The sequence below is a fragment of the Mastomys coucha genome, unplaced genomic scaffold, assembly GCF_008632895.1.
Source record: "Mastomys coucha isolate ucsf_1 unplaced genomic scaffold, UCSF_Mcou_1 pScaffold15, whole genome shotgun sequence".
NCBI classification, from domain to species: domain Eukaryota; kingdom Metazoa; phylum Chordata; class Mammalia; order Rodentia; family Muridae; genus Mastomys; species Mastomys coucha.
Window position 1 is genome coordinate 142,114,970 of NW_022196897.1, and position 25,361 is coordinate 142,140,330.

The window sequence follows — 25,361 nt, forward strand, 5'->3', positions numbered from 1 at the left end:
TTTTTTTTTTTTTTTTGGTCTTGCTTTGATTTTCAGAATTGGCACTCACCCCCTGGGCTCAGGAGTCTCTGCCATCCGTGTAGCTGGCACTACATTCTTACCTACTACCTCAGCTTCTATTTGTTTCCTTTCTAGCACTTATATTTTATAGCAATTGCATTTTGAGCTGACCTCTGATCATTGGCTGTGTTAGAATCGGAAGTTCCTTGAGGGTGAGAACTGCGTCTCTGAACAGATAGTTGTTGACTGTGTTGAGTGGTTGGAGTTAACCCCAAGAACAGCTCTTTTGGGAGGTCTGAAGGATGCACTTCATAGATGAGCCTTGGAAAACCTTGCTAAGAGGGTCCTCCACACTTTCAGAGATCACCCAGGCTGTGGCAAGGTTGAGGGGTACTGTTAGTGGGGGACACCTGATAGGAAGAGAGGCAGCAGACAGGGCGCTGACAGGATCATGGAGCCGGGTGTTTTGAATAATGCCTGCTTGGTTTTTTAATGTGTGGTGGTGATGCTACACCCTGGGCAGACTTTCCCAGGTTTCATGAATATTTAATTGGCTTTTTCAGGAGAATAAAAGCAGCCCCGTTGATGACTGAAAATGACCAAGCACCCACCTAACAGACGAGGAATCAGCTTTGAAGTGGGAGCCCAGTTGGAAGCTCGGGACCGTTTAAAAAACTGGTACTTTTATATTTTTTTCCTCCTATTTAAAGCACATTAGGGAGGGAGTCTCACCAGGGTTGATAAGATGGGGTGTTGCTGTTGTGTTTCCAGCTTCGGCTGTGGTATCGGCATCCCTGGGTCACACTTGTTCCCTCCTCTCCTGTTTGATGAGGGAGTTATGGGAAAGCAGAGCAGGAGTTGCCATGGGAAAGGAAAGCTTTCTCACTCTTGCCTGACAGAAAGAAGAACGAGCAGCCTGCTTAGGATGGAGATGAGGGGCTGGATGGGCACAGCCCTCCTGCTTTCTGGATGTGGTGTAGGGTGGCTAAGAGTTGTTATTCCCCAGGGTTGCTCTTCATAGAGATCAGATTAAAAAGCCGAGGATTTTCCTGCATTGCTGAATTTTGTTTGTTTTGTGTGACAAGGTTTCTGGTAACTGAGGCTGACCTTGAACTCATAGACCAGCCTCCTAAATCCTGGGATTACTGATCCCTGCCTCTATGGTTGCCTTTTGTTCTCTGCCTGTCAGATACTTTAAACATTGCTGTGAATGTGGTCAGAGTCACTGGTAATGTTGGCATCAAGGGATTATTCAAGAGTCATATATTGAATATTTGGAGAACAGTCTCTCTCTTTCTTTTCTTTTCTTTTTTTTTTTTGGTTTTTCGAGACAGGGTTTCTCTGTGTAGCCCTGGCTGTCCTGGAACTCACTCTGTAGACCAGGCTGGCCTCGAACTCTGAAATTTGCCTGCCTCTGCCTCCCAAGTGCTGGGATTAAAGGTGTGTGCCACCACCGCCTTTAATCTCAAAAACTAAACATAACTGGGTGTGGTGACACAGATTTGTACTGTGACCAGCCAGTAGGCTAAGGTGGGGGGTTACTGAGAACTGGAGCATGGCATGGTGAGTTCTAGACCATCATAACCTGCAGAGTGAATTCCTGACCCCCAGAAGATCAACTAGCCATCGGAAGTTCAGGCTCCATTGGTAGAGTGTTTATTTAGCATGCACAAAGCCCTGGGTTGGATTCCCAGCTCTGGATAAACCAACCAACGTTTGGAGAGAGAGAGGCAGGTGTATCAGAGGTTTAAGGTTATGTTATCTCAATCTGCTACATAAGTGAATATGAGGCCTGCTATGGATACATGAGACCTTGCCTAAAAAGAAGAAGAGAAATCTGTGGACATCCTAGAATTTGATTCTTGGTGCTGAAAACACAGTTAGAGGTTTCAGAACACAAAACTTTTGAATTTTTCTAAGGAAGAGCTTAACCTTTGTGATAGTTCTCTCAGAATAGATTGACTGGTTCTGGGGTGTAGGGCGAGGACTGGGAAATGCTATTGGGCAGAAAACTGTGCCATTAGGAATCAAGACACCGAACCAGAAAGTGAGTTAGTGGTAGAATGTTATCTGGCATGGGCTAGGCCCTGAGATCAGTCCCTACCACCTCAGAAATAAAGAAAATGTAGTTTGGTTATATTTGTACTGGTTGTGGACAGAATTACTGATAGTGGACACTTTTTAGGTTGTTTGCATTACCTATAATTACTTCCTATATTGGTTTCAGTTATTTGTGTATTTGTATGTGTGTGTGGCAGTGTATGCATGTATGTGCTTGTTTTCAACTGCATTTGCCTATGTATGCATGTATGGTGGTCATTTCCCTGTGTATGCATGTGGAAGGCAACATAAAATGGATTTCTCTGTATCACTTTACCATAATTTTTAAGACTGTCACTCACTGAACCTGGAACTTGCTGTTTTGGCTGGCCAGGGAGGTGCCATGACGGGCCTGTCTCTTTCCCCTTCCCAGGTGAAGGGCACTGTGCCCAGCTTCTCCATGAATGCCAGGGATTCAGTTGCAGGTCCTCGTGTTTGCATAGGAAGCACTTATCTAGACTTGTCAGTCTGTTCTCCCTGCACCCCTCTTGGGCTCCAAGGTGAAGTGGATTGAACCCAGGGCTTTGTGCACTTTAGACAGTTGTCCTTTCTACATTTCCAGCCTGTTTTGTTTGAGTTTGCCTTCTCTTCTGTGATAAACATGACCAAAAACAATGCAGGAAGGGAAAGGCTTACAAGTCTGGATCATAGTTCATCCCTGAGGGGAAGCCGAGGTGTAACTTGATTAAGGCAGGGACCTGGAATCAGGAACTGATGAAGTAGAGGCCATGGAGGAGTGCTGCTCACCGGCTTGGTCCTAGAGGCTTGCTCAGTTTGTTCTCTGACATGCCCTAGGACCACTTGCCCCAGGATGGTATGGCCAAAGTGGGCTGGATCTTCCCACATTAATTATTCATCAAGAAAATGTCAGATGGTTCAGCAGTTAAGAGCACCAACTGCTCTTCCAGAGGTCCTGAGCTCAATTCCCAGAAAATACATGGTGGCTCACAGCCATCTGTAGTGAGCTCTGATGCCCTCTTCTGGTGTGTCTGAAGACAGCTACAGTGTACTCAGGTAAAATAAATAAATACATCTTTAAAAAAAAAGAATAATTTATTAATCAGAACCAGTAAATACATTTTTGTTTAATTTGCTTTAAAAAGAATCAAGGTCTTATTCTCCTGCTTCAGCCTTCTGGATTCTGGGATTTGTTATTTTAAAAAAATATATTATCCGGGCGGTGGTGGTGCACGCTTTTAATCCCAGCACTTGGAGGCAGAGGCAGGCGGATTTCTGGGTTCGAGGCCAGCCTGGTCTACAGAGTGAGTTCCAGGACAGCCAGGGATACACAGAGAAACCCTGTCTCGAAAAAACAAAAACAAAACAACAACAACCAAATTTTATATATACATATGGGCTGGAGAGATGGTTCAGTGGTTAAGAGCACTGACTGCTCTTCCAGAGGTCCTGAGCTCAATTCCCAGGAACCATGTTGGTGACTCACAACCATCTGTAATGAGATATGATGCCCTCTTCTGATGTGACTGAAGACAGCTACAATGTACTCATATACATAAAATAAATCTTTAAGAAAATATATATTTTTAAAAATGTAAAGGTATTGTTTTATAAGTGTTTTTTGCTTGCTTGTTTGTTTGTTTGTTTGTTTTTGAGACAAAATTTCTCTGTATAGCCCTGGCTGCCCTGGAACTCACTCTGTAAACCAGGCTGGACTCCACCTGCCTCTGCCTCCCAAGTGTGCCACCACCACCCGGCGTGTATATGAGTTTTCTTGCCTGCATGTCTATCTGCTGGCCGCTTCACAGGGCACCAGGCGCCGCCAGGCGGTGGGAGAATGAAAGAGATTGGAGAGGATGACCCACATCCGGTACTCTGGGCAGCTCTGGGCAGAGGATCCTGCTCTCCCTGATGGGCGTTTGTATCCCAGTCCCTGGAGGGCGGGGTGGGGGCTGGGGGAACAGCTGAGGGGTGGTCCTTGGTCCTCACGGAGGCCAAGGACACAGGTTCTAGCCCTTTGGGAATCTCAGGCGACGCTAGACACCACGGAGGAGCTGAGAACGAATTGGGGGCCCCAGAGCAGCTCAGTCCACTCTGGGACCAAAGGGAGAGAGGGGACAGGGAAAGGAAGCGGCTGCCCAGTGGTTCGGGCGTGGTCTGGTCTCATGGCATGGGTGCGTTTAGTTGAAAGGAGGCAATGCATGGTGGTAAGATGTTTTATTATAGAAAGGAGAGAGAAGAGATAGGAAAGTAGAGGCTGGCAGTGGCCACGTGGGGAGAAAGGGAAGGGAGGAGGAAAAAGTAAAGATAAGAGGCTAAGAGGGAAGAGAGAGAAGGAGAGACAGAGAAAGAACAAAGGGGAGGGGCAAACCACCCATTATATGGTGGGCTGGGCTACCTGTCTGTGGGGCGGGGCATACCTGGCTCTGGTCAGATGACTATGTGGGTGGAGTCCAGCCATAATGCTGGGAGTTTGAGGAATTGTCTACTCGATAGATAGCATAGGCTAATGGAGTTGGAGGACTTAAGGAATCAGAATCAGCCATCTGTGTCTGGGGATGTGTCCATTGTACCTTCCCTTGTGGAATCTTTCACTGGGTCTCCGGAAGTTAAGACTCGCTCGACCAAAACGCAGACTGCTTTTCACCGTCCCACATCTGTTTCTGTACCTCATATGTGCCTGGTGCCCACAGAGGTCAGAAGAGGGAGTGGGATTCCCTGGAACTGGAGTTAGAGACAGTCGCGAGCCCCTGTGTGGTCTGGGAGTTCCCAGGTCTTCTAGAAGAACAGCCAGTGCTCTTACCTGTCAAGCAGACTCTCATTTTTATGTTTACATGTGTGTGCTAGAGTATATATGTGCTACACGTGTGTACAGGAACCTGTGGAAGTCAAGAGTTGTTTTAAGGCCAGGTGGTGGTGAATGCCTTTAATCCCAGCACTTGGGAGGCAGAGACAGGCAGATTTCTGAGTTTGAGGACAGCCTGGTCTACAGAGTGAGTTCCAGGACAGCCAGGGCAACACAGAGAAACCCTCCCTGTCTTGAAAAAAAAACAAAACAAAACCAAGAACAACAAAACAGAAGAGGGGTTGTATCCCCTAGAAATGGAGGTACATTGAGTTGTGAGTTGCAGTTTGTGCTGGGAAATGAACCTGGGTTTTCTTCAGGAGAAATGAGTGCTCTTATCCATGGAGGCATCTCTCAGCCCAGGATCTTAGCTTTGAGATCCGTCCAACTATGTAGCTCTCTGTGGCCTGTACCTTGTGTCCTCCTGCCTCAAGACTCCTGAGTACTATGATTACAGGTGTGTGCCATTTTAATTTTTTTTCCTCCTTTATCTTCTTTCCTTTTTTCTTCATTACATTTGATTTATTATTATAGATTGTATGTGTGTGCATGCACATTCGTGTCATGGGGGTGTGTAGAAATGAGAGGGCAGTTTGGGGAGTTAGTTCCCTCCTTTTATCTTTATGTGGGCTCTGAATTGAACTCTGACCATCAGGCCTGGCTGCAGTCTCCTTAAGGTGACCAGCCATCTTGCCGGCCTTTAAAAATTACACATGTTTGTTTGTTTATTATTGATTGATCATGCCTCTGTTTGTCAGAGGACAACTCTCAGAAGTCGTTCCTTCCTCTCTCTCTCTCTCTCTCTCTCTCTCTCTCTCTCTCTCTCTCTCTCTGTGGGTTCCAGAGATTAATCTCAGTTATCAGGCACGGCAGCGGCTCTTCTACCTACTGAGTCACCTGCTGGCCTTCTGTTTCTCTTTAAATTTTAAGTTATTATTTTTATTTATTTTTTATTCTTATTTTTATTTTTTTAAGTTATTATTGTTATTTTTATTGCAACAGGTCTCACTGTGTAGCTGGCTAGTCTTGAGTTTCTGATTCTCATGTTTCCATCTAAGTGCTGGGATTATAAGCATGCAATCAAGCCTGGTTTATGCCACTTGGAGAGTCTAACCTGGAGCTTTGTGCCTATTAGGCAAGCACTTTACCAACTGAGCAAATCCCGTCTTTCATATTTATTTATTTATTTATTTATTTATTTATTTTTCTTCCTCATCTCTGCCACCACCACCATCATCATTTGTGTTTTTGTTTTTTTTGAAACAGGGTTTTTCCATGGCCCTGACTGTTTCAGAACTCAATTTGTAGACTAAGTTGGCCTTAAACTCACAGAGATCCACCTGCCTCTGTCTTTCAAATGCTGGGATTAAAGGTGTGAGTCACCACTGCTTAGCCCCAGTCCCACTTATTTGTTTTTATTTTAGCAAACTTTATACCAGGCAATGAATAAAATGCTCTCCTGCTTGGTTTGGGTCTTGTTTAGGAGACAAAGGGGCCATTGGTGGCTGGAGTGGTCTTTTAGTGGACTATGTTCTTTTTTGTCTCAAGAGATACGGTGTAAGGTCTCAGGAAAGGGCAGAAGGGAGCCAGGAGTAAAGCTTCCTTGAACACAAAGCTTCATTGGGCACAAACAGACTGTATGGGGGGGGGGGGCAATATCTTGTCCCTGGTGTCAGATGGTTGGATGGATTCTTTGTGTGAGGGAGATGACTTAAAGTCCTGGCTTCATGCCCAGATAAGTTTACGGACTTGATTGCCCTTTCAAAAGTAAATAGCAAGTCTGTAGGCCAGTTTGTAAACTTTTTTTCTTTTGTCTTTTCCAGAACTAGGTTTCTCTGTGTAGTCCTGGCTGTCCCGGAACTCACTCTGTAGACCCAGGCTGGCCTAGAACTCAGAAATCCGCCTGCCTCTGCCTCAAGTGCTAGGATTAAAGGCGTGCACCACCACTGCCCGGCCAGTCTGTAAACTTTAGATTGTGGCTTACTACAGTGTTTAAAACCCCATCTGAAACAGTAAGAAATGGATGTAGTTTATAGCGAGGTGCTCTGGGTTCAGGTCTAAAATGCTCTCATTACTAGCTGAGTTTCCTTGGTTAAATTGCTTTACCTCCCTAGTCTCATGTTTCCATGAGATTGTTCCATGGATTAGATAGGACCACACCCTAGTGTCCCATTTTTATATCAAAGAAATAGAACCGTAATTATTACTGTAGTTTGAAGACTAGTGTACTTGCACTCTAGTGTAAGCTAGTCTCCAACTCACTGTGATTTTCCTGCTTCTGGTGGTGGGGTTGTGTTTGCTGGTACTGTTTTAGAAATAAGATCCCACTGGAGTTCTGACTATCCTGGAACTCACAGATCTACAGGTCTCTGTCCCCCAAGGGCTGGGATGAAAGGCGTATGCCACCACACATAGCAGTTTTTATTATTGTTATTATATTTCATTTTTTGCATTTTTGTTTATCTTGTGTGTGTGAACATGTGCAGAGAGGTCAGAGGACAATTTATAGGAGTCAGTTCTCACCTCCTATAATGTGGGTTCCAGAGATTGAATTTAGGTTGTCAGGCTTGGTAGCATATGTGGCCAGCTTTCTAGGTTGGATTTTTACTTTTTGACATATGTGTAAGAATGCATTCTCAAAAAACAAAAAACAAAACAAAGCAAAAAAAAAAATGCATCCTCACTGGCCTGAGCATTTGTTGATGCAAATCCATAGTTTCTGAATGCTTTGTAGGTAGAACTGGTTATGCTGTGAGCATCTCATCTCAGTGTTTCTCCCATCGAGACAAAGTGTGCTCTAGGATGGAAGGCTCACCTCTTCATTAGCTGATTGCTTTCAATCTTTGGTTCTCAGTCCATAGGCCTTTTTTTTGTTTAGGGGGTGTCTCTCTCCCTGTGCACCCCCTACCCCCATGGGGGTGTAGCCCTGTCTATAGCTTAGAACTCATTCTGTAGGCCAGGCTGGTCTTGAACTCAGAGGTCCACCTGCCTCTGCCTCCTGAGTGCCACTACTGCCAGGCCACATGTGTATATGTGGGGTTGGGGGTGTCTTAAGTTATAGTTTGCCTTAGGGTTTCCATTGCTGTGAAAGGACACTATGACCAAGGCAACTCTTATAGGACAACATTTAATTGGGGCTGCCTTACAGGCTCAGAGGTTCAGTCCATTATCATCAAGGCAGGAACATGGCAGCATCCAGGCAGGCACGGTGCTGGAGGAGCTCAGAGTTCTACATCTTCATCCAAAGGAAGCCAGGACCTCACTGTTTTCCATGTGGCTAGGGGGAGGGTCTCAAAGCCCACACCTACCATGACACACTTCTTCCAACAAGGCCACATCTCCTAACGTTGCCACTCTTTAGGCCAAGCAGATTCAAACCGGTACATAGTCTTTTGTTTATTTGTTTTCTCCTTTCTTCCTATGCCACCCAACCTGGACTAGGCTAGTCCCCCTCCCCACTCAGTTTCCCACCCGCTGGGATTACAGTGCTGAACTACTGTAAGACAACCTGACAACCTAGTAGTTTTGACGCATAGACTCTTGGTAGCACTTCCACCTTTTTTTCCCCAGGAACATTTCACATAACAAGCTCTTCTGGAGGCCAAAGTGGGAAGTTGGGAGTTCAAAACCATCAGACTATACAGGTAGCTCAAGGCAGCCTGGACTACTTAGCAAGACCCTTTCTCAAAACAACAATAATCACCAGACCAAACCAAAAGAAGGCAGAAGAGGGCTCAGTGGTGGAGATTTTGCCTAGAATGCCTGAGCCATTGGTTTAGTCACCTGTACAGAAATAAAGAAAGAAAGAAAGAAAGAAAGGAAGGAAGAAATTATAAATTTACTTTAAACTTTTTTGTTGTTTGTATAGCCATGGATGGCCTAGAATTTATAGGATCTGCTGGCTTCTGCCTTTTGAGTGCAAGGATTAAAGGTGTGAGCCATAGCTGGTTCATGACAAGGTCCCTCATCTTAAGATCTCTCTTTTAGGATTTTAGAACTTCACTATCCCAGTTGAAATTGATTGGCCTGTGTGGGAACCTTTTACCATCCCAGTCTTGTTTCTTAGATCCAGCTTGGTGACCTGAAACTTTCCTGTGAGCGATTCCATTTTGATGAGTATGTCAGGGTGTTGAGACCTCATGTAGTAGCAAGTTAGTCTAAAACAATGGCTTCCTGTAACTTTTTTAGCAGATTGTTTTGCCTGAGTAGATAGGAAGTTTCCAAAACAAATTTACCACCAGAAGTATCTCCTCTTCCATAATAAGTCTTGCATCTTCTGTTCATTTGACGACTACCTACCAGCAGCTAGGGAGAGCTGTGCTGGATCAGAGGGACCCTTGGATTCATGACTGTGGCTGGGTCAGTTAGTAGCCAGAAGATGAGAATTCGATAGGTGTGTTTTCTTTTTTTTTTTTTTTTTTTTTTTTTTTTTTTTTTTTTTTTTTTTTGGTTTTTCGAGACAGGGTTTCTCTGTGTAGTCCCGGCTGTCCTGGAACTTACTCTGTAGACCAGGCTGGCCTCAAACTCAGAAGTCAGCCTGCTTCTGCCTCCCAAGTGCTGGGATTAAAGGCGTGTGCCACCACCGCCCAGCGATAGGTGTGTTTTCAAGTCGCCTGCACTGGAACCTATCTGCTATGCTCACTGACATCTCAGAGCTTAGCCTTGTTCATCCTGGGCACAAGCCCCATGGGAGCCCTTAGGCCAGAGAAAAAGCATACCTTTCCCCAGTGCTGGAGATGGTTTGCAGGGTCTGGAGTACTTACTAGAAAATGCTCTACTATCTAGCTATCCCCTAATTCATACTGATTCTTTTTTTTTTTTTTCTTTGGTTTTCGAGACAGGGTTTCTCTGTATAGCTCTGGCTGTCTTGGAACTCACTCTGTAGACCAGGCTGGACTCGGATTAAAGGCATGCACCACCCCACCCGGCACTGATTCTAATATTGCAGAATTAGCTTATTTTTAATACAATTTCTCAGCAAGCTAAGGTGTTGTTTGCTGTTTTGATTTATTATTATATTTATTTATTTATTTATTTAATGTACACCATAGCTGTACAGATAGTGTGAGCCTTCATCTGGTTGTTGGGAATTGACTTTAGGACCTCTGCTTGCTCCGGTCAGCCCCGCTCGCTCCACTACACCCCTCTCTTTCCGGTGGACCCTACTCACTCAGTTCGCGCTCGCTCTTGTCCAAAGATTTATTTATTGTTATATTTAAGTACACTGTAGCTATCTTCAGATGCACCAGAAGAAGACATCAGACCTCATTATGGGTGGTTGTGAGCCACCATGTGGTTGCTGGGATTTGAGCTCAGGACCTTCGGAAGAGCAGTCAGTGCTCTTATCCTCTGCGCCATCTCTCCAGCCCCAGGAGTCATTTCTAAATGTCTACCATGTGTATCCTGGGGACCAAACTCCGGTCTTGAATTTGGGAGCAAGTCCCCTTAGCCCACTTAGTCCCCTCACTGGCCCTTCTTTGCTCCTTAGAGATGAGTTAAGGGGGCTGGAAAGATGGCTAAGTTTGATCAGTGGCTTTGTACTTGCTGGTTTTCTAGAGGATCTGAGTTTGGTTCCCAGCATGCACTTCAAGTAGCTCACAACTGCTTGTAATTCTTGTTTAAGGACATCTGATACCATTCTAGCCTCTGGGCACCAGCACTGAAGTGTCATACACTAGTATAAACACATATGCATAAAAAAAAATACATCTTTTAAAAATAGATGAGGGAGTAAACAAGAATCACAGAGGTGAAAATTTCTTCCCCAAATTATAGTGTGAGTAAGTAAGTGGTAGAGCTGGGATTTGAACCTCTGTTGGTCTGACTTCAGAGGCAAATTATGTTTCCAAGGCATTCATCTGCCAGCTGTGTTTTCTAGATATGCTGCTACTTGCATAGGAAGAAAAAAGGTGGGAGTCATAGAAATGGTTACTCATTTTTTTATTCCTTCCTTCCTTCCTTCCTCCCTCCCTCCCTTCCTCCCTCCTTTGTTCCTTTTCTTCCTTCCTTTTTTTCAAGGCAGGATTTCTTTGTGAGCCCTGGCTATGCTGTCTTAGAACTCCCCTCTGTGGTCTAGGCTGGCCTCCAACTCAGAAACCTGCCTGCCTCTGCCTCCCGAGTGCTGGGATTGAAGGCGTGCACCACTAGCTTAATCCTATTTTTCTGTCTGTTTGACAGGACAGCACCCAGAGGAGCCCTCAGAGCAGGAATGTGCGTGGGTGCTTCCTGTTGCTTCCATTTATTTAGTCTGTGCTGCTTATGCTGAGGCTTGGTTCTCCCTCACCTTAGATAAACAGTAGTGACAACGAACATCTTGCAGATTTGTTGTGACAAGTATAAGGCTTATTGTCCCCAGTGGTTTTATATGGGCTATCTTACTTAGTTCTCTCCAGAGATGCTCGTCTGTGCATTGGAGACAAGCATACAGCTCAGCAGTAGAACACATACTTAGGGCGTACAGGCCCTGGTTTCAATCTCTAGCACTGAAATAAAGACATAAATTTAAAAAAGGCCTATTTGGAATTGAGTGACTTGAAAGACAAGAACTCTCACTGTTGGGTGTAAGACTCACTTAGCTTGGCTTGACAGCAGTGCTCCTGAGGGCCTCATACAGATTGATTTGTAAATCACCCAGGAGAGATTTGTTTTCAAAATTTAAGGTCCCAAAGAAATAATATAATTTGGATTTTTATTTCTTTGGGGTGGGGATGGTAGTCGTGGGGTGGTGGTGCTGGCCTTAAGTTCACTGAGATCCTTCTATCTCTGCCTCCCAAATGCTGGGATTAAAGGAATACATTTGGCTTGGAGTGTATACAAATGCACTTGCAATCCTAATACCCAAGACACAATCCTGGCCTATGTATGAGACACAGTCTCAAACACAATGAAGCATGACCAAATAGCTAGTGGATGGGGGTGTAGCTTAGTGACAGAGCCCTTAGCTGGCATGCAAGAAACAGATTCAGTGGCTTGCAGTGGAAATAAAACAGCAACAAATACTAAGCTGAATGTGGTGAGTTACTCCTGAAATCCCAGTGTTAGGACTTTAGGCAGGAGGATTGTCAAAATTCAGTGCCAGCTTGGGTTACACAGTAATATCTACGCTGGCTAACAAGACCCTGTTTCAAAAAAAACAAAACTCAAAAGTGATTCTAATTCTGGAGCTATTGTTTCTGGGCACGTCTCTATAGAGAGTAACTGCCTACCGACTCACTCCAGACTTGTGCAGACAAGCTGACTAAGATGACAGGCTTCGGTTTCCTAGTCAGGATGCTGAGTGGAATAGAGAGTGCCTGATCTGCTTGATGCTCCTGCCTTCTTCCTGTCATCTGTCAGCAGTGTACCATCTGTCCCAAGCAGCAGGCTGGCCTTCCCTGTTCTTGCAGTGAGCACAGTGAAGTAGCTTCTGTCTGCTGCCTTCTAGATCCTTCAGATCCTTCTGCCACTTCTCCCTACTGGATTTCTTTCTTCTTCTTCTTCTTCTTTTTTTTTTTTTTTTGGTTTTTCGAGACAGGGTTTCTCTGTGTAGTCCTGGCTGTCTTGGAACTCACTCTGTAGACCAGGCTGGCCTAAAACTCAGAAATCCACCTGCCTCTGCCTCCCAAGCACTGAAATTAAAGGCATTTGCCACCATTGCCCAGCTTCTGTATTTCTAGTTAAGTGCTCATAGTTTCTGTTCCACATACAAAGAATTAAAAAATCTGATTTGTAATGTCCTTTATTTTTGGTTTCCTTTTTCTTTATTGTGTGTCTGTGTGTGTCTGTGTATACATGTCACAATGTGCATGTGGAGGTCAGAACAGATTACGGATGTCTGAGTAGTCTGTTTTCTCCTATAGTGTTGGAACGAGGTCTCTGCATGCTGCAGACAAGCTGGCCCGAGAGCTATGGGCAGTTCTGTCTCCACTTCCCACCTTCCATAGGAGATCTGGGCTTATAGATGCCTCCTATCACATCTGGCATTTTACCTGGATTCCAGGGATCAAACTGAAATGTGCAGGCTTGTTCTGGCAAGTGCGCTTACCCACTGAGCCATCTCATCTACTGCTTGGTGTCTCTCTCTCTCTCTTTCTTTCTTTCTTTTAATTTTTTATTTTATATGTATGGATGTTTTTCTTGCATGTGTGTCTGTGCCTGCTGCTCACCATAGAAGCCAGAAGAAGGTATCAGATCTATTGGAATTGGAGTTACAGAATGTTACAAGCCTTGTTGTGGGTTCTGAGAATTGGATCTGGGTCCTCCGGGAGAGCAGATGATGCTTTTAACCATTAACCATTGAGACATCTCTCTAGCTCCTGCCTTCTTTTAGGATTCTTTCCACTGATCGTGTTTTGGTGTGTGGTTTATACCTCATTTTTTAAAAAAATGTCCATTACATACCACCACCCCCCTTCTCTCTTTCTCTCTCTGTCATTTTGTGTGTGTGTGTGTGTGTGTGTGTGTGTGTGTGTGTGTGTGTGTGTGTGTATGTATGCATGCATGCTACAGCTGTCTTCAGACACACCAGAAGAGGGCATCAGATCCCGTTATAGATGGTTGTGAGCTACCATGTGGTTGTTAGGAATTGGACTCAGGACCTCTGGAAGAGCATTCAGTGCTCTTAACTGTCGAGCCATCTCTCCAGTCCCTCCCCACCTTTTTTTTCTTTCTTTCTTTCTTTTTTTTGGTTTCTCGAGACAGGGTTTCTCTGTGTAGCCCTGGCTGTCCTGGAACTCACTCTGTAGATCAGGCTGGCCTCAAACTCAGAAATCCACCTGCCTCTGCCTCCCAAGTGCTGGGATTACAGGTGTGCACCACCACCTCCCGGCCTAACTTTTTGTTTTTTCAAGGCAGAGTTTTTCTGTATGTCCTTGGCTGTCTCAGAACTCAAGATATCCCCCTGCCTCTGCCTCCATAGTACGGGGCTCAAAGGTGCACACTACTACTGCCACCACTTGGTTTCTCTCTCTCTCTCTCTCTCTCCCTTTCTTCCTTCCTTCCTTTTCCTCTTCCTCCTCTTCCTCCTCCTCCTTCTACTTCTTCTTGTTTTTCTTTTCTTTCTTTCTTTTTTTTTTTTGAGACAGGGTTTCCCTATATAGCCCTGGCTGTCCTGGAACTCACTCTGTAGAACCAGGCTGGCCTTGAACTCAGAAATCCGCCTACCTCTGCCCCCCAAGTGCTGGAATTAAAGGCATGCGCCACCACTGCCCGGCGACTTATTTATTATTATACATAAGTACACTGTAGCTGTCTTCAGACACACCAGAAGAGGGCATCAGATCTCATTATGGGTGGTTGTGAGCCACCATGCGGTTTCTGAAATTTGAACTCAGGACCTTTGGAAGAGCAGTCAGTGAGTGCTCTTACCGGCTGAGCTATCTCACCAGCCCTCTTTTTTCTTTATTTACATTTCAAATGTTATCTCTTTTCCCAGTTTCCCCCAATCCCAGAAACCCCTTATCCCATCCCTCCTCTCCCTGCTTCTATGAATGTGTTCATCCACCCACCCACCCACTCCTGCCTCCCACCCTCGAGGCATCTGTCAAGCCTTCTTAGGACCAAAGACCTCTCCTGTTGATACCTGACAAGGCCATCCTCTGCTATATACGCAGTTGGAGCCGTGTGTACTCCTTAGTTGGTGGCTTAGTCCCTGGGAGCTCTGGAAGGTCTGGTTGATTGATATTGTTCTTCCTATAGGGTTGCAAACCCCTTCAGCTCCTTTAGTCCTTTACCTCCTCCATTGGAAACCCTGTGTTCAGTTAAGTGGTTGGCTGCGAGCATCTGCCTTTGTATTTGTAAGGCTCTGGCAGGGCCTCTCAGGAGACAGCTATATCAGGCTCCTGTCAGCAAGCATTGCTTAGCATCCACAATAGTGTCGGGGTTTGGTGACTGTATATGGGATGGATCCCCAGGTGGGACAGTCTCTGGACGGCCTTTCCTTCAGACACTTTTTTTCCATATTTACTCCTGTATTTTGTTCTCCTTTCTAAGAAGGACCGAAGCACCACACTTTGGTCTTCCTTCTTCTTGAGCTTCATGTGGTCTGTGAATTGTATTTCTCTTAATTTCTTATACTGTTCCATTTATTTATTAAAAGGTAACCTTTCTTTTCTAAGAATTTTGTGTATTTGTGTGTGCTTATGCTTGTGTATGTATGAGAGCGGAGTAAACATAGATTTGTTATGGAAAAGTGGGGACTAACTCCCAAGAGTGGGAGGGGCTCCTAGGAAGGAGTACCTGCTTTTCTGAATTTTCCACAAGTGTGTATTAGATGGCATTAGAGGTTGTGGACTGAAGACAAAACATGCAAATCCTTGATGAAGTTCAGAAAGTATTCGGTGTAGATGGCCAACTGTTGTTAATCATGCTCTTAGGATTCTTGGCTTTGCCAACTGCTCACATTTATTTAGCCATTTACTCTGTGCTGAGCCTAAATCTAAATGATTTAGGTGCAACAGACACTTCACAGTACTCTGAGTTGGCTACTTTTTTTTCTTTACGGGGTGGGGTGGTTGTTGAGCAGGGGGTGTGCTTTCCGCTGAGTGATCATCTCTCCAGCCCTGGCTTGTTATTTTTGAGATAGTCTTGTTAGGTGGGCAGGGTACTTCCCTTGCAGCCCAGGCTGGTTCAAACTCACAGTGATCCTCCTGCCCTCCTGAGTGCTGGGATTAGATATACATTACTTGTTAGTATACATCTGACACATTTTTGTGTGTGTTTTGGTCCAGTGGTTTGAACTAGGGCATTGAGTATGCTAGACTGAGCTCTGTCAGTGAGCTGTGCCCCTAATCCCTGGAGGTAAGTCTTTGATCCCATGCTGAGTCCTGAACTTGGAATGTAGAGCAGAGTCCCTGTAATTAATTATAATGTAAAGAGATAAACTCTGTGCAAAGTTCACATAAAAACCCCTGGGGGAGAACAGTTAATTTCATGGAGGGAATTTCAGAAGCTTCACAGAGATGACTTTTGAAGTTAGGTTGTTCAGTTACTGCCAGATGCAGGCAGTCCTTAGAGGCTGACATTCCAGTAGAGGGAACAGACCATGGGAGACAGCATGCGGACAGTGATCTTCACTTGGGACTGGTGAATGCTTTCTTCATGGTAGGTTAGCATTTACTGGAGGAAGCCCACAGAGATGAAGTGCCATTGTTAGCACATCTGTGTGTCCCACCGCTGCTGTATATATTGGTCATCTGTAGGGTCCTTTACTGTGAAGTTTTTCTGGTTCCTTCACATTTTGTAAAGAACTTACTTCCTTTGGACCACAATTAAAGAGTGGAAAGTTTGGTCTGTCTGTCCATCTACCCACCCACCCATCCAGTGTGCCCATGTGTTTCTGAGTACTGGGGATCTGAACTCAGGTCTTTTTTTTTTTTTTTTGCATGGCAAACAGTTTACTGATTAAGTGGTCTCCTAGCCTGATAAAATGTTTTTGGTACTAAGTTTCATATCATTTTGCAGATGGAAGACCTTGGATAAAAAGAAAAAGTAAATATAATTTGTTTAAGTCAAGGCTTCCCTCTGTGGCCTGTGCTTTTTTGAACTCACATTGCTCCTTCTGCCTCAGCCTCTGAGTCGTCATTGCAGCTATGATCTGCTTCATTCTGTTCAAGTAGACTTGTATTTTATTTTTTTACCACTCCCTGGTTTTTGATAGTCCTGTATAGCCTAGGCTAGCCTTGATTAGGCTTGGTAGCAAAGGATGGCCTTAAACTCTTGATCTTCCTGACTACACTTCCCAAGAGTTAAAGGCATAGGAGACATGCTTGACTCTTAAATTCTTTATGTGTATGCATGGAGCTAAGAGGAAAACTTGCAGGAAACAGTTTTATCCTTACTGTCTGGGCATGTGAGAACTGAACTCAGGTCATCAAGCTTGTTAGCAAACATTTTCTCTCCCTGAATAATCTTGCTGGTCCCTGGTTGACTTTTTTTTTTTTTTTTTTTTTTTTGAGACAGGGTTTTTCTATGTAGCCCTGGCTGTCCTGGAACTCACTCTGTAGACCAGGCTGGCCTCGAACTCAGAAATTTGCCTGCCTCTGCCTCCCAAGTGCTGGGATTAAAGGCTTATGCCACCACTGCCCTGCCCTGGTTGACACTTTTATTTTATTTTAAAATGTCTTTATTGAACTAGGTGTATACTTGTAATCTCAGTTCTTGGGGAAGCTAAGGAACAAGGATTATAAGTTCAAGGGTAGCTTAGGCTATGGCATAGCAAGACTTTCAGATGGAGGGATTATTTAGAAAGGACTTTAGTATCATTTATTGGAATACACTCACTCATCTTAAGCTAAGGCTTGATGACCTTTTCATACACTTACCCCTCGGTAGCAGCCAACCAAGCTTGAGATGGTATAGGGCACACATACCCCTCGGTACCAGCCAACCAAGCTTGCGATGGTATAGGACCCTCAGAAGATTGTTTGTCCCCTCACTGAGTTCCATAGCTCCTGCCTCCTCAGAAGGAAGCCTTGTGTGCATTTCAAGGGAGTTCTGGCAGCACCAGCAGCTTATTAAGTGTTATTCTGGCTATGGTCAGAGTCCTGGTTGTGGGAGTTGAGGGACACAGAGGTCTGACATAACTAGGATTCCAAGGCAGTTATGATGGATGGAGAGAGGCCAGAAGTTAAAGGATATTTTAAAAATACTTACTTATTTTATTTGATGTGTATGAGTGTTTCCCCTGCATGTATGTATGTGCACCACATATATGCCTGGTGCCCTTAGAGGTCAGAAGAGGGTAGTAGATTCCCTAGAATAGGAGTAATGGGTGGTTATAAGCCACCATGGGGTGCTGAGAGTTGAACCTGAGTCCCCTACAAGAGCACAAGTGCCCTTAACCACTGATCCTCTCTCTAGCCCCTGACAGCTACTTTTTAGGAAGTAAGACAAAAGTATGAGATGGTTTCGAGAATATGAGAATGAGAGCTGGAGGCATCAGAAGGACATCAGTGGAAGTCATCTAAGCTTGAAAGCACCATGTATTGAGAGCTGAGAGAGAGCGCGCTAAATAGGAATGGTGGGAGAAGGGGTTGGAAGGGGAGGTTTAATGGAAAAGAGATGCCTTCAGATCACCGGCAAGAGCAGGAAACTGATACTGCCTATTCAGTCTCTTAAGTATTTACTGAGTGGTGCTACCTCTGGCCTCTGCTTGGTATTGATGGGAGGGGCTTGGGTTACTGAGCTATTCTGAGCATGGCTACTGAAGGGGACTGGAACTGAGAGGCAAGATGAATTCAAGATGAAGACGCTTCCTCAATTGAAACTATTCAGGTGTTGATTAGTGGAGGTGGTAAAGTGTAAGGAAGGCTGGCACCAGAACAAGTTGAGTTTTCCAGAGTTTATTAGCTGGCTCTTTCTTTTTGCTAAATGTATATTCCATCCCCATCTTCTCTCTTCAGCAAAGGCTGCTGGTGCCTTGGAGTGTTGCTTTTGTGCATCTAAGTCTGGCTTCTGCTGTGTGGTCTGAGCCAGGAATAGACAGACTCTGACTACAGAAGCACAACGAGTTGCTGTATGTTTGCAAAAAGACTATTTATATAAGGAACAATCTGTAAACAGCCTAAATACCCAAACCCAGGGCAAAAAATTAAGGCAAATTTTGGGCTAGCCACTAGAGACTACTAGATAGCTATGAGGGGAGGCTGTTGATGGATTTGTCACTACTGGATAGCTAAAAGGGCAGACTGTCTATTGACCTTTATGTCTACTAGTGTATATACATGTGAGCTCAGATCAAGAGCAGAGCTCTTGGTGCTAGTGAGATGGCTCATGGTTAAGAGTAGCAGCTGCTCTTCCAGAGGACCTGGGTTCAATTCCTAGCTCCCATATGATAGCTCACAACTGCCTCAAATGTAAAATGGATGTAGTGATGATCATGGTTCTTAAATCCTTGTGGGATTGTGGTAAAGTCATGTGAGATTCCTTATTACAGAGTCCTTTGTGAAGCTTGTAATAAGCCATGCACGTGTATGTTTTTGTTTCTTAGACTAGGTCTCACTATATAGGCCGGGCTGGCCTGGGACTCACTCTATAGACCAGGCTGGCCTGAAACTGCCTTCCAAGTACTGGGAGTAAAGACATTCACCATATTACTGTGTTTTTTAAATGATGAGGATGAGGATGATGGCTATTATTATATTAAAATTAATTTATGTGTTTATGGAGGACAGCTTGTAGGGATTATTTTTCTCCTACCATGTGGGCTCCAGGGATCAAACTCAGGTGTTAGGCTTGGTGGCAACTCTATCCTCTATCTGCTAAGTCATAGTCATCTTGAGGGTCGTTGTGTATTTCACTTATTGTCCAGGGTACCTTCCAAACCTGTGTCATCTTCCTCTCTTAGCTTCTCTAGTGCTAGGATTATGAGCCACCATACCCAGTTTACATGAGTTATTAATAGTTCAAAATTACTGTTTACTCCAGTAATTATAAACTGGCAACTTGGACAGTTGGAGTAGTTCCTGATATTCTTGCTTTTGTTTTTGGTAGAACTCGGGATGGTGCCTAAGGTGTTGCACATGCTAACACACGCTCACTGGGCCACACCCCTAGCCCTGGAGTAGGCATTCAGAAGGAGACTCCTCCCTTCCAGGTTCTTCACCTTGCTATTTTGTTTGTATTTCCTGTGTGTGTGTCCATGCTCATGGGACCAGATCCCTACCTAGCATTGCCAGTTGTAACGTGAGCCAGAGGTTTATGGTAACAGGCAGTTTTATTTTACTCTGAAGGGCAAGCCTGAGCAACAAGCCATCCTTCTTACAGCTTGGGGCCCACAGTATGAACAAGTCAACACTGTATCCCAGAATTAGACCAGGTAAATTCTGCCCCTCTGGACATGCCTTTCCCAGGACTTGGCAGGAACTTTAGGTTTCCAGCTCTCTCCTTTCTTTGATGAGCCTAGGTATGTCATTTGTACAGTAGCTTTCAGAAGTATTTCTTAAACCAGGTCTCTACTTTTAGAAAACCACAAGAATCCTGCAAATACTACTTTGTTAGTTCTTAATTACATTATAGCAAGTTTCCTTAGAGTTAAGTGGTTTGAGGTTTGAAAGAAGGTTAAACATTTGTTTTCCTCCAAGTTTCTGTGTCAGGATTCAGGAGCAACCTCCCTGGGAGGTTCCAGTTCAGGCTTGCAGTTAAAAGTGGCTTAGTCATAGCATTGGGGACTTTCTGTGAGTTCTTAAGGGGACACCTTGATTCCCCACCATACAGGCCTTTCCATAGAAACTATTAATGTTTTCACAGTGTAGCACTTGTTTGTTCTCTGCTTTCCCATGATGGGAACCCAAGAGCCTATAGACGACTAAAGCAGCAGTATTGTGTATGGTAAAATACACATAACTTGCTGGGTGTGGTGGCACATGCCTATAAGCTCAATGTTCCAGGGGTGGAGGCAGGAGGCCAGATTGATCAGTTCTAGGCCAGCTAGGGTCTTGTACAATAAGAACCCCCCTCCCAAATAACATTATCCCTACCACCAAAAAATAAGTAAATAAATTATTTCCTTTCAATATTTAGGTTTTTTAGGGGTTAAATCAGGTTGTTAGGCTTGGCAGCAAGTACCTTTAACCAACTGAGCCATTTCACCAGCCCGAGGTTATCATTTTAAACATTTTAAGCATGTAGTTATGTAAAATTTATTTATTTTATGGTAAAAAATATATATTTAGGGGCTGGAGAGATGGCTCAGCGGTTAAGAGCACTGTCTACTCTTCCCAAGGTCCTGAGTTCAATTCCCAGCAACTACATAGTGGCTCACAACCATCCGTAATGGGATTTGATGCCCTCTTCTGGTGTGTCTGAAGACAGTGACAGTGTACACATACACATATAAATTCCGCAGTGTAAGGCACCTAGTTGGTGAGATGGAAGTTATCTCAGCTATAACTGATATACAATAAACTATGCAGAACCATTTATTTATTTATTCATTTGTTTGTTTATTCATTTGTTTCTTTAATGTATATGGGTATTTTGCCTGCATGTATATTTGCGTACCATGTCATGTATGTGTCTGGAGCCCACAGAGATTTTCAGATCCCCTGGAATCTGAAATTAAATTTAGATTAAACCTGGAATTAAACCTGGGTTTCTCTGTGTAGCCCTGACTTTCTTGGAACTCACTCTGTAGACCAGGCTGGCTTCGAACTCTGAAATCCTCCTGTCTCTGCCTCTCAAGTGCTGGGATTACAGGTGTGCGCCACCACCTCCTGGCGAGCTGCTGTTCTTTTTTTTTTTTTTTAGAAAGATTTATTTATTATTATACATAAGTACACCGCAGCTGACTTCAGACACACCAGAAGTGGGCGTCAGATCTCATTACAGGTGGGTGTGAGCTACCATGTGGTTACTGGGATTTGAACTCACGACCTTTGGAAGAGCAGTCGGTGCTCTTAACCGCTGAGCCATCTCACCAGCCCAGAGCTTCTATTCTTAATTGTTGAGTGTTTATCCAGCACCAACAGGAACTTTTGTGTGACCTGGCTTTGGAAGTCTCACACTGTTCCTTCTGCCATATTCATTCAAGCAGAGGGTAATCCGAGCCCACTTTTGAAGGCAGGGGTATGCATCTGTTTTCATAGGTCCTGCTTTCCTCTGCTGTGAGGTCTGAGCTGATGAAGATGTAGGCATGTTTTGAGGACTCCTTTGCTCTCTGTGTTCCTCCTCTGTGGTTTTGATGATTCCTCACAGTCTGTTCTCAATACTGGCTCAAGGTCAGAATTAGAGCAACCACCCAAGCTTGAGTGAGTGGTGGTTAGCGCTGGTTGTTCTGTTCTGTTGTGCCTGACTGTTCTGTTCTGTCTCTTTGCCACATTTGTATTAAAAATCCACTGCATATATGTTAATACCAGAGGCTATATGTCAAAACCATGCTTTCAGATATCCCCCTCCCCCCCCCACACGAGTAGTAGTTATACATGTGGGGAGACAACTTAGGGGCCAGGGGAAGGAAAAAGAATTTTGTATGAAGAAGATTTGGGGTACTGGGATCCTACTGGGAATGGTAGTTGAGTTATTAGATTATTTTTCTGCTTTGGTCCTAAATGGAAGAATTAAGTTGTAAAGGATTATGGAATCTTACTTGGCTTGATTCCTACTACTGATTACATTATCTTAGAAATCGGTACAAGTAGGGGTAATGCCTGAGGCTGTCTTTCCTTTTTAGTTCTTTTTCTTTTTCTTTCTTTTTTTTTTTTGTTTTTTTGTTTTTTTTCGAGACAGGGTTTCTCTGTGTAGCCCTGGCTGTCCTGGAACTCATTCTGTAGACCAAGCTAGACTCAGAAATAGGCCTGCCTCTGCCTTCCAAGTGCTGGGATTAAAGGTGCGCGCCACCACCATCTGGTCCTTTTTTGTTCTTTTTAAGATGAGTCTGCTCTGCTGGGCATGTTTGTCAAGTCTGGGTTTCACAGAAGGGAGCTTCTTTATTCATGGTTACATTCAAGGTAACAGTTAGAAACAACGCTTTGATTATCTTAAGCTTGCAGACATTTTGAAGTTGTTGCAAGGACTATTGGAAGGAGATTATACATGTGGTTAATTGCCAACAATTCTTTTAGTAGTTGTTGTTTACACGGTGGTGATCTGGCATCTTGATCTATTTATTTATTTTATGTATATGAGTACACCATTGCTCTCTTCAGAGACACCAGAAGAGGGCATCGGATCCCATTACAGATAGTTGTGAGTCACCACGTGGTTGCTGGGAATTGAACTCAGGACCTCTGGAATAGCAGTTGGTGCTCTTAACCACTGAGCCATCTGTCCAGCCTCATCTTGATCTTTTTTATGTCCTGCTTTCTTGTTCTTTCTTTCTTTTTCTCATTTTCTCTCTCCTTCCTTCCCTCTCTTATCCTCCTTCTAGCCCCCCTTCTTTTCCTTCTAAATTACAAAGCCCAGGCTGGGCCAAACTGTGGCAGTTTCTTGCTTGAGCCTCCTGAGTGCTGGGATCACAGGTGAGAAACACTGTGTTAGGCTGTCGGTCTTTTCTTGTCACCCATTTATGGGACTGAGTTAGGGAAGTTCAGTAAAAATGGTCCACATTTCATGAAGCACAGTGAACCCCTCTGAGACTTTGTAGACCAGAACACTCCTTAGAGACCTTTCCTGGAGACCTTGTAGGCCAGCATATCCTGGGCCAGGGACAGCTGTTTTGTTTTGTTCTGTTTTGTTTTTTTGTTTTGTTTTGTTTTGTTTTGGTTTGGTTTTTGGTTTTTCGAGACAGGGTTTCTCTGTAGCCCTGGCTGTCCTGGAACTCACTCTCTAGACAGGCCTAGAACTAGGCTGGCCTGGAACTCAGAAATCCAACTGCCTCTGCCTCCCACAGGGACAGCTCTTTTAAAACATTATTTGTGAGTGCTTGGTGATCAGAGGACAGTTGGCAGGAGTCCTCTCCTTTTACTGTGGGATCCTGCTCAGGTTGGCAGGCTTGGTGGTTGGCACTTTTACCTACGTGTGCTGTCATCTTGCTGGCTCAGCACTGTTTGGGAAGCACTCATCTGGGGCATAGCTACCCATTGGTAAGGATCAGGCAGAGTGGCTGCTTCCTGAATTTCCTTATTGCTTTTTCCCTCTGCACTGTCTGATTAACCTGACTGCATTCTCTCCTAGAAACACTCCTCAGCCTGTTTTTTTAAACTATTTACTTCTTGAGATAAGGTCTCTAGTCCAGGCTAACCTCAGACTTACTATGCAACTGAAGATAAGCTTGAACCTGATTTAGCTGCCTCTGCCTCCTGCCTGCTGAGATTCCAGATGTGTGCCAAAATGTCCAGTTTCCACAACCTTCTTGACTTCATTGAGAACTCCTGCCATCTCCCAGAGTTGAGGCCAGATATTTCCTTTTCTGCAGAGGTGTCTTGCTTTTTTATCTTCTTCAGCTCTCCCCTTCTCTGCCTTTTGCTTTTCCTGAATCCTACTCTAATTACAGAGTCTTTTGTTGTTGGAAGTGTTGCTCTTTCTGCTATTCCTTCAGCACAGGCTTATTCCAGGCTAGCCAGAGTTTCATAGTGAGAATCTGTCTCCAAAGGAAAAAAAACCTGGAGAGATGGCTCAGTAGTTAACAGCACTGACTGCTCTTCCAGGGGTCCTGAGTTCAAATCCCATCATCCACATGGTGGCTTACAACCACGTATAATGAGGTCTGACGCCCTCTTCTGGTGTGTCTGAAGACAGCTACAGTTTACTTATTTATAATACTAAATAAATCTTTGGGCTAGAGTGAGCTAGGCTGGCTTCCTCCCAGGAGGGAGCATGGTCGATGGAGTGAGCAGAGGTCCTAAAAGTCAATTCCCAACAACCAGATGAACGTTCACAACTATCTGTATAGCTATAGCGTGTACTCATATACATGAAATAAATAAATCTTTAAAAAAAAAAAAGGAGCAAGGAGAAAAAAAAAGAAAAGAAAACAAAACCAGGTGGTTAGATGGCTGAGCTGTTAAGAGACTGTTCTTCCAGAGGTCCCAGACAGGAGGATTCCTAGCACACACATGATGACTCAGAACAATCTGTAACTCTAGTTCTAGAGGATCCAACTCTTTTCTGACATCCAAGGGCATTGCATGCAAGTAGTACATAGACATATCATACAGGCAAAACATCCACACATACAAAATTAAAAACAAAAGCCTGAAAAGAACAGAACAAGGAAATGTGAGCTCTGGCTACAGTTCCAGTTACAGAGGAGTCTCTGTGTGTGGCTCTTAGGTATGTACTGCAGTGGGGTTCTGTCTTTTTACTGCCTGTGATTGGAATCCTCACGTCTCACAGTCATCCCCTCTTGCCTGTCTTATAGTTGTCAAGATGACATGTGACAGCCATGTGACATTATTTGATGAAAGCAATTACCATTGCTAATCTCTTGTAGTTCAGCCTAGTAGTCTGAAAGTTTCATTAGTTTAGGAGCCTAGTTTACCTTGAGGGTGGGAGTCAGAGCCTATAATTTATTTCCTGTCTACATCAAAGGCATATAATAAAGCCCTGTGACTGATGGAGCTAAGCTGTCCCCAAGGTAGGTAGCAGCTGTGATTTTGTTAAGTTCTACTGGGTCAGTGTCTAAGATGGTCATTAATGCTGCTTCTTTTTATCACATACAGATAGGTCCCCTCACCCAGGAATAACTTGCATCTTGTTACTTAATTTTTATTTTTTATTTTAAGAATATTTTATTTTTTATGAGTGTTTGTATAGTACCAGTACCAGAGTGTTTGTTTCAGTCCCATGCAGGAGTCTGCAAGGTCAGAAGAGGGCACTGGATCCCCTGAAACTGGAATTATAGGCAGTTGTGAGTCATCATTTGGTCGTCTACAAGAGCATGTGCTGAACTATTTCTCTAGCCCCAACTCTGTCACTGTGGAGAAATGGAGAAGGCAGACCACTTTTAAGAAACGTTGTTCCCTTGGCTACTGTTGAGTCTCCTGGAGAGTTTTCTTTAGGTCTGTTAATAGTTGGAATATCCCAACACAGTACATTCTTCTTG

The 25,361-nt window shown here is 44.2% G+C and overlaps 1 protein-coding gene across 1 annotated transcript in view; it reads left to right on the forward strand.

The window, feature by feature from the left end:
• Positions 1-25,361, forward strand: part of Phf20 (PHD finger protein 20) — a gene marked incomplete at its 3' end in the record, with an annotated part of 110,630 nt that overhangs the window by 21,189 nt on the left and 64,080 nt on the right. The window contains exon 2 of the mRNA XM_031373273.1: positions 564-678. Within this exon, the coding sequence (XP_031229133.1) occupies positions 596-678 (83 nt within the window). The remainder of the gene's footprint in view (positions 1-563; positions 679-25,361) is intronic.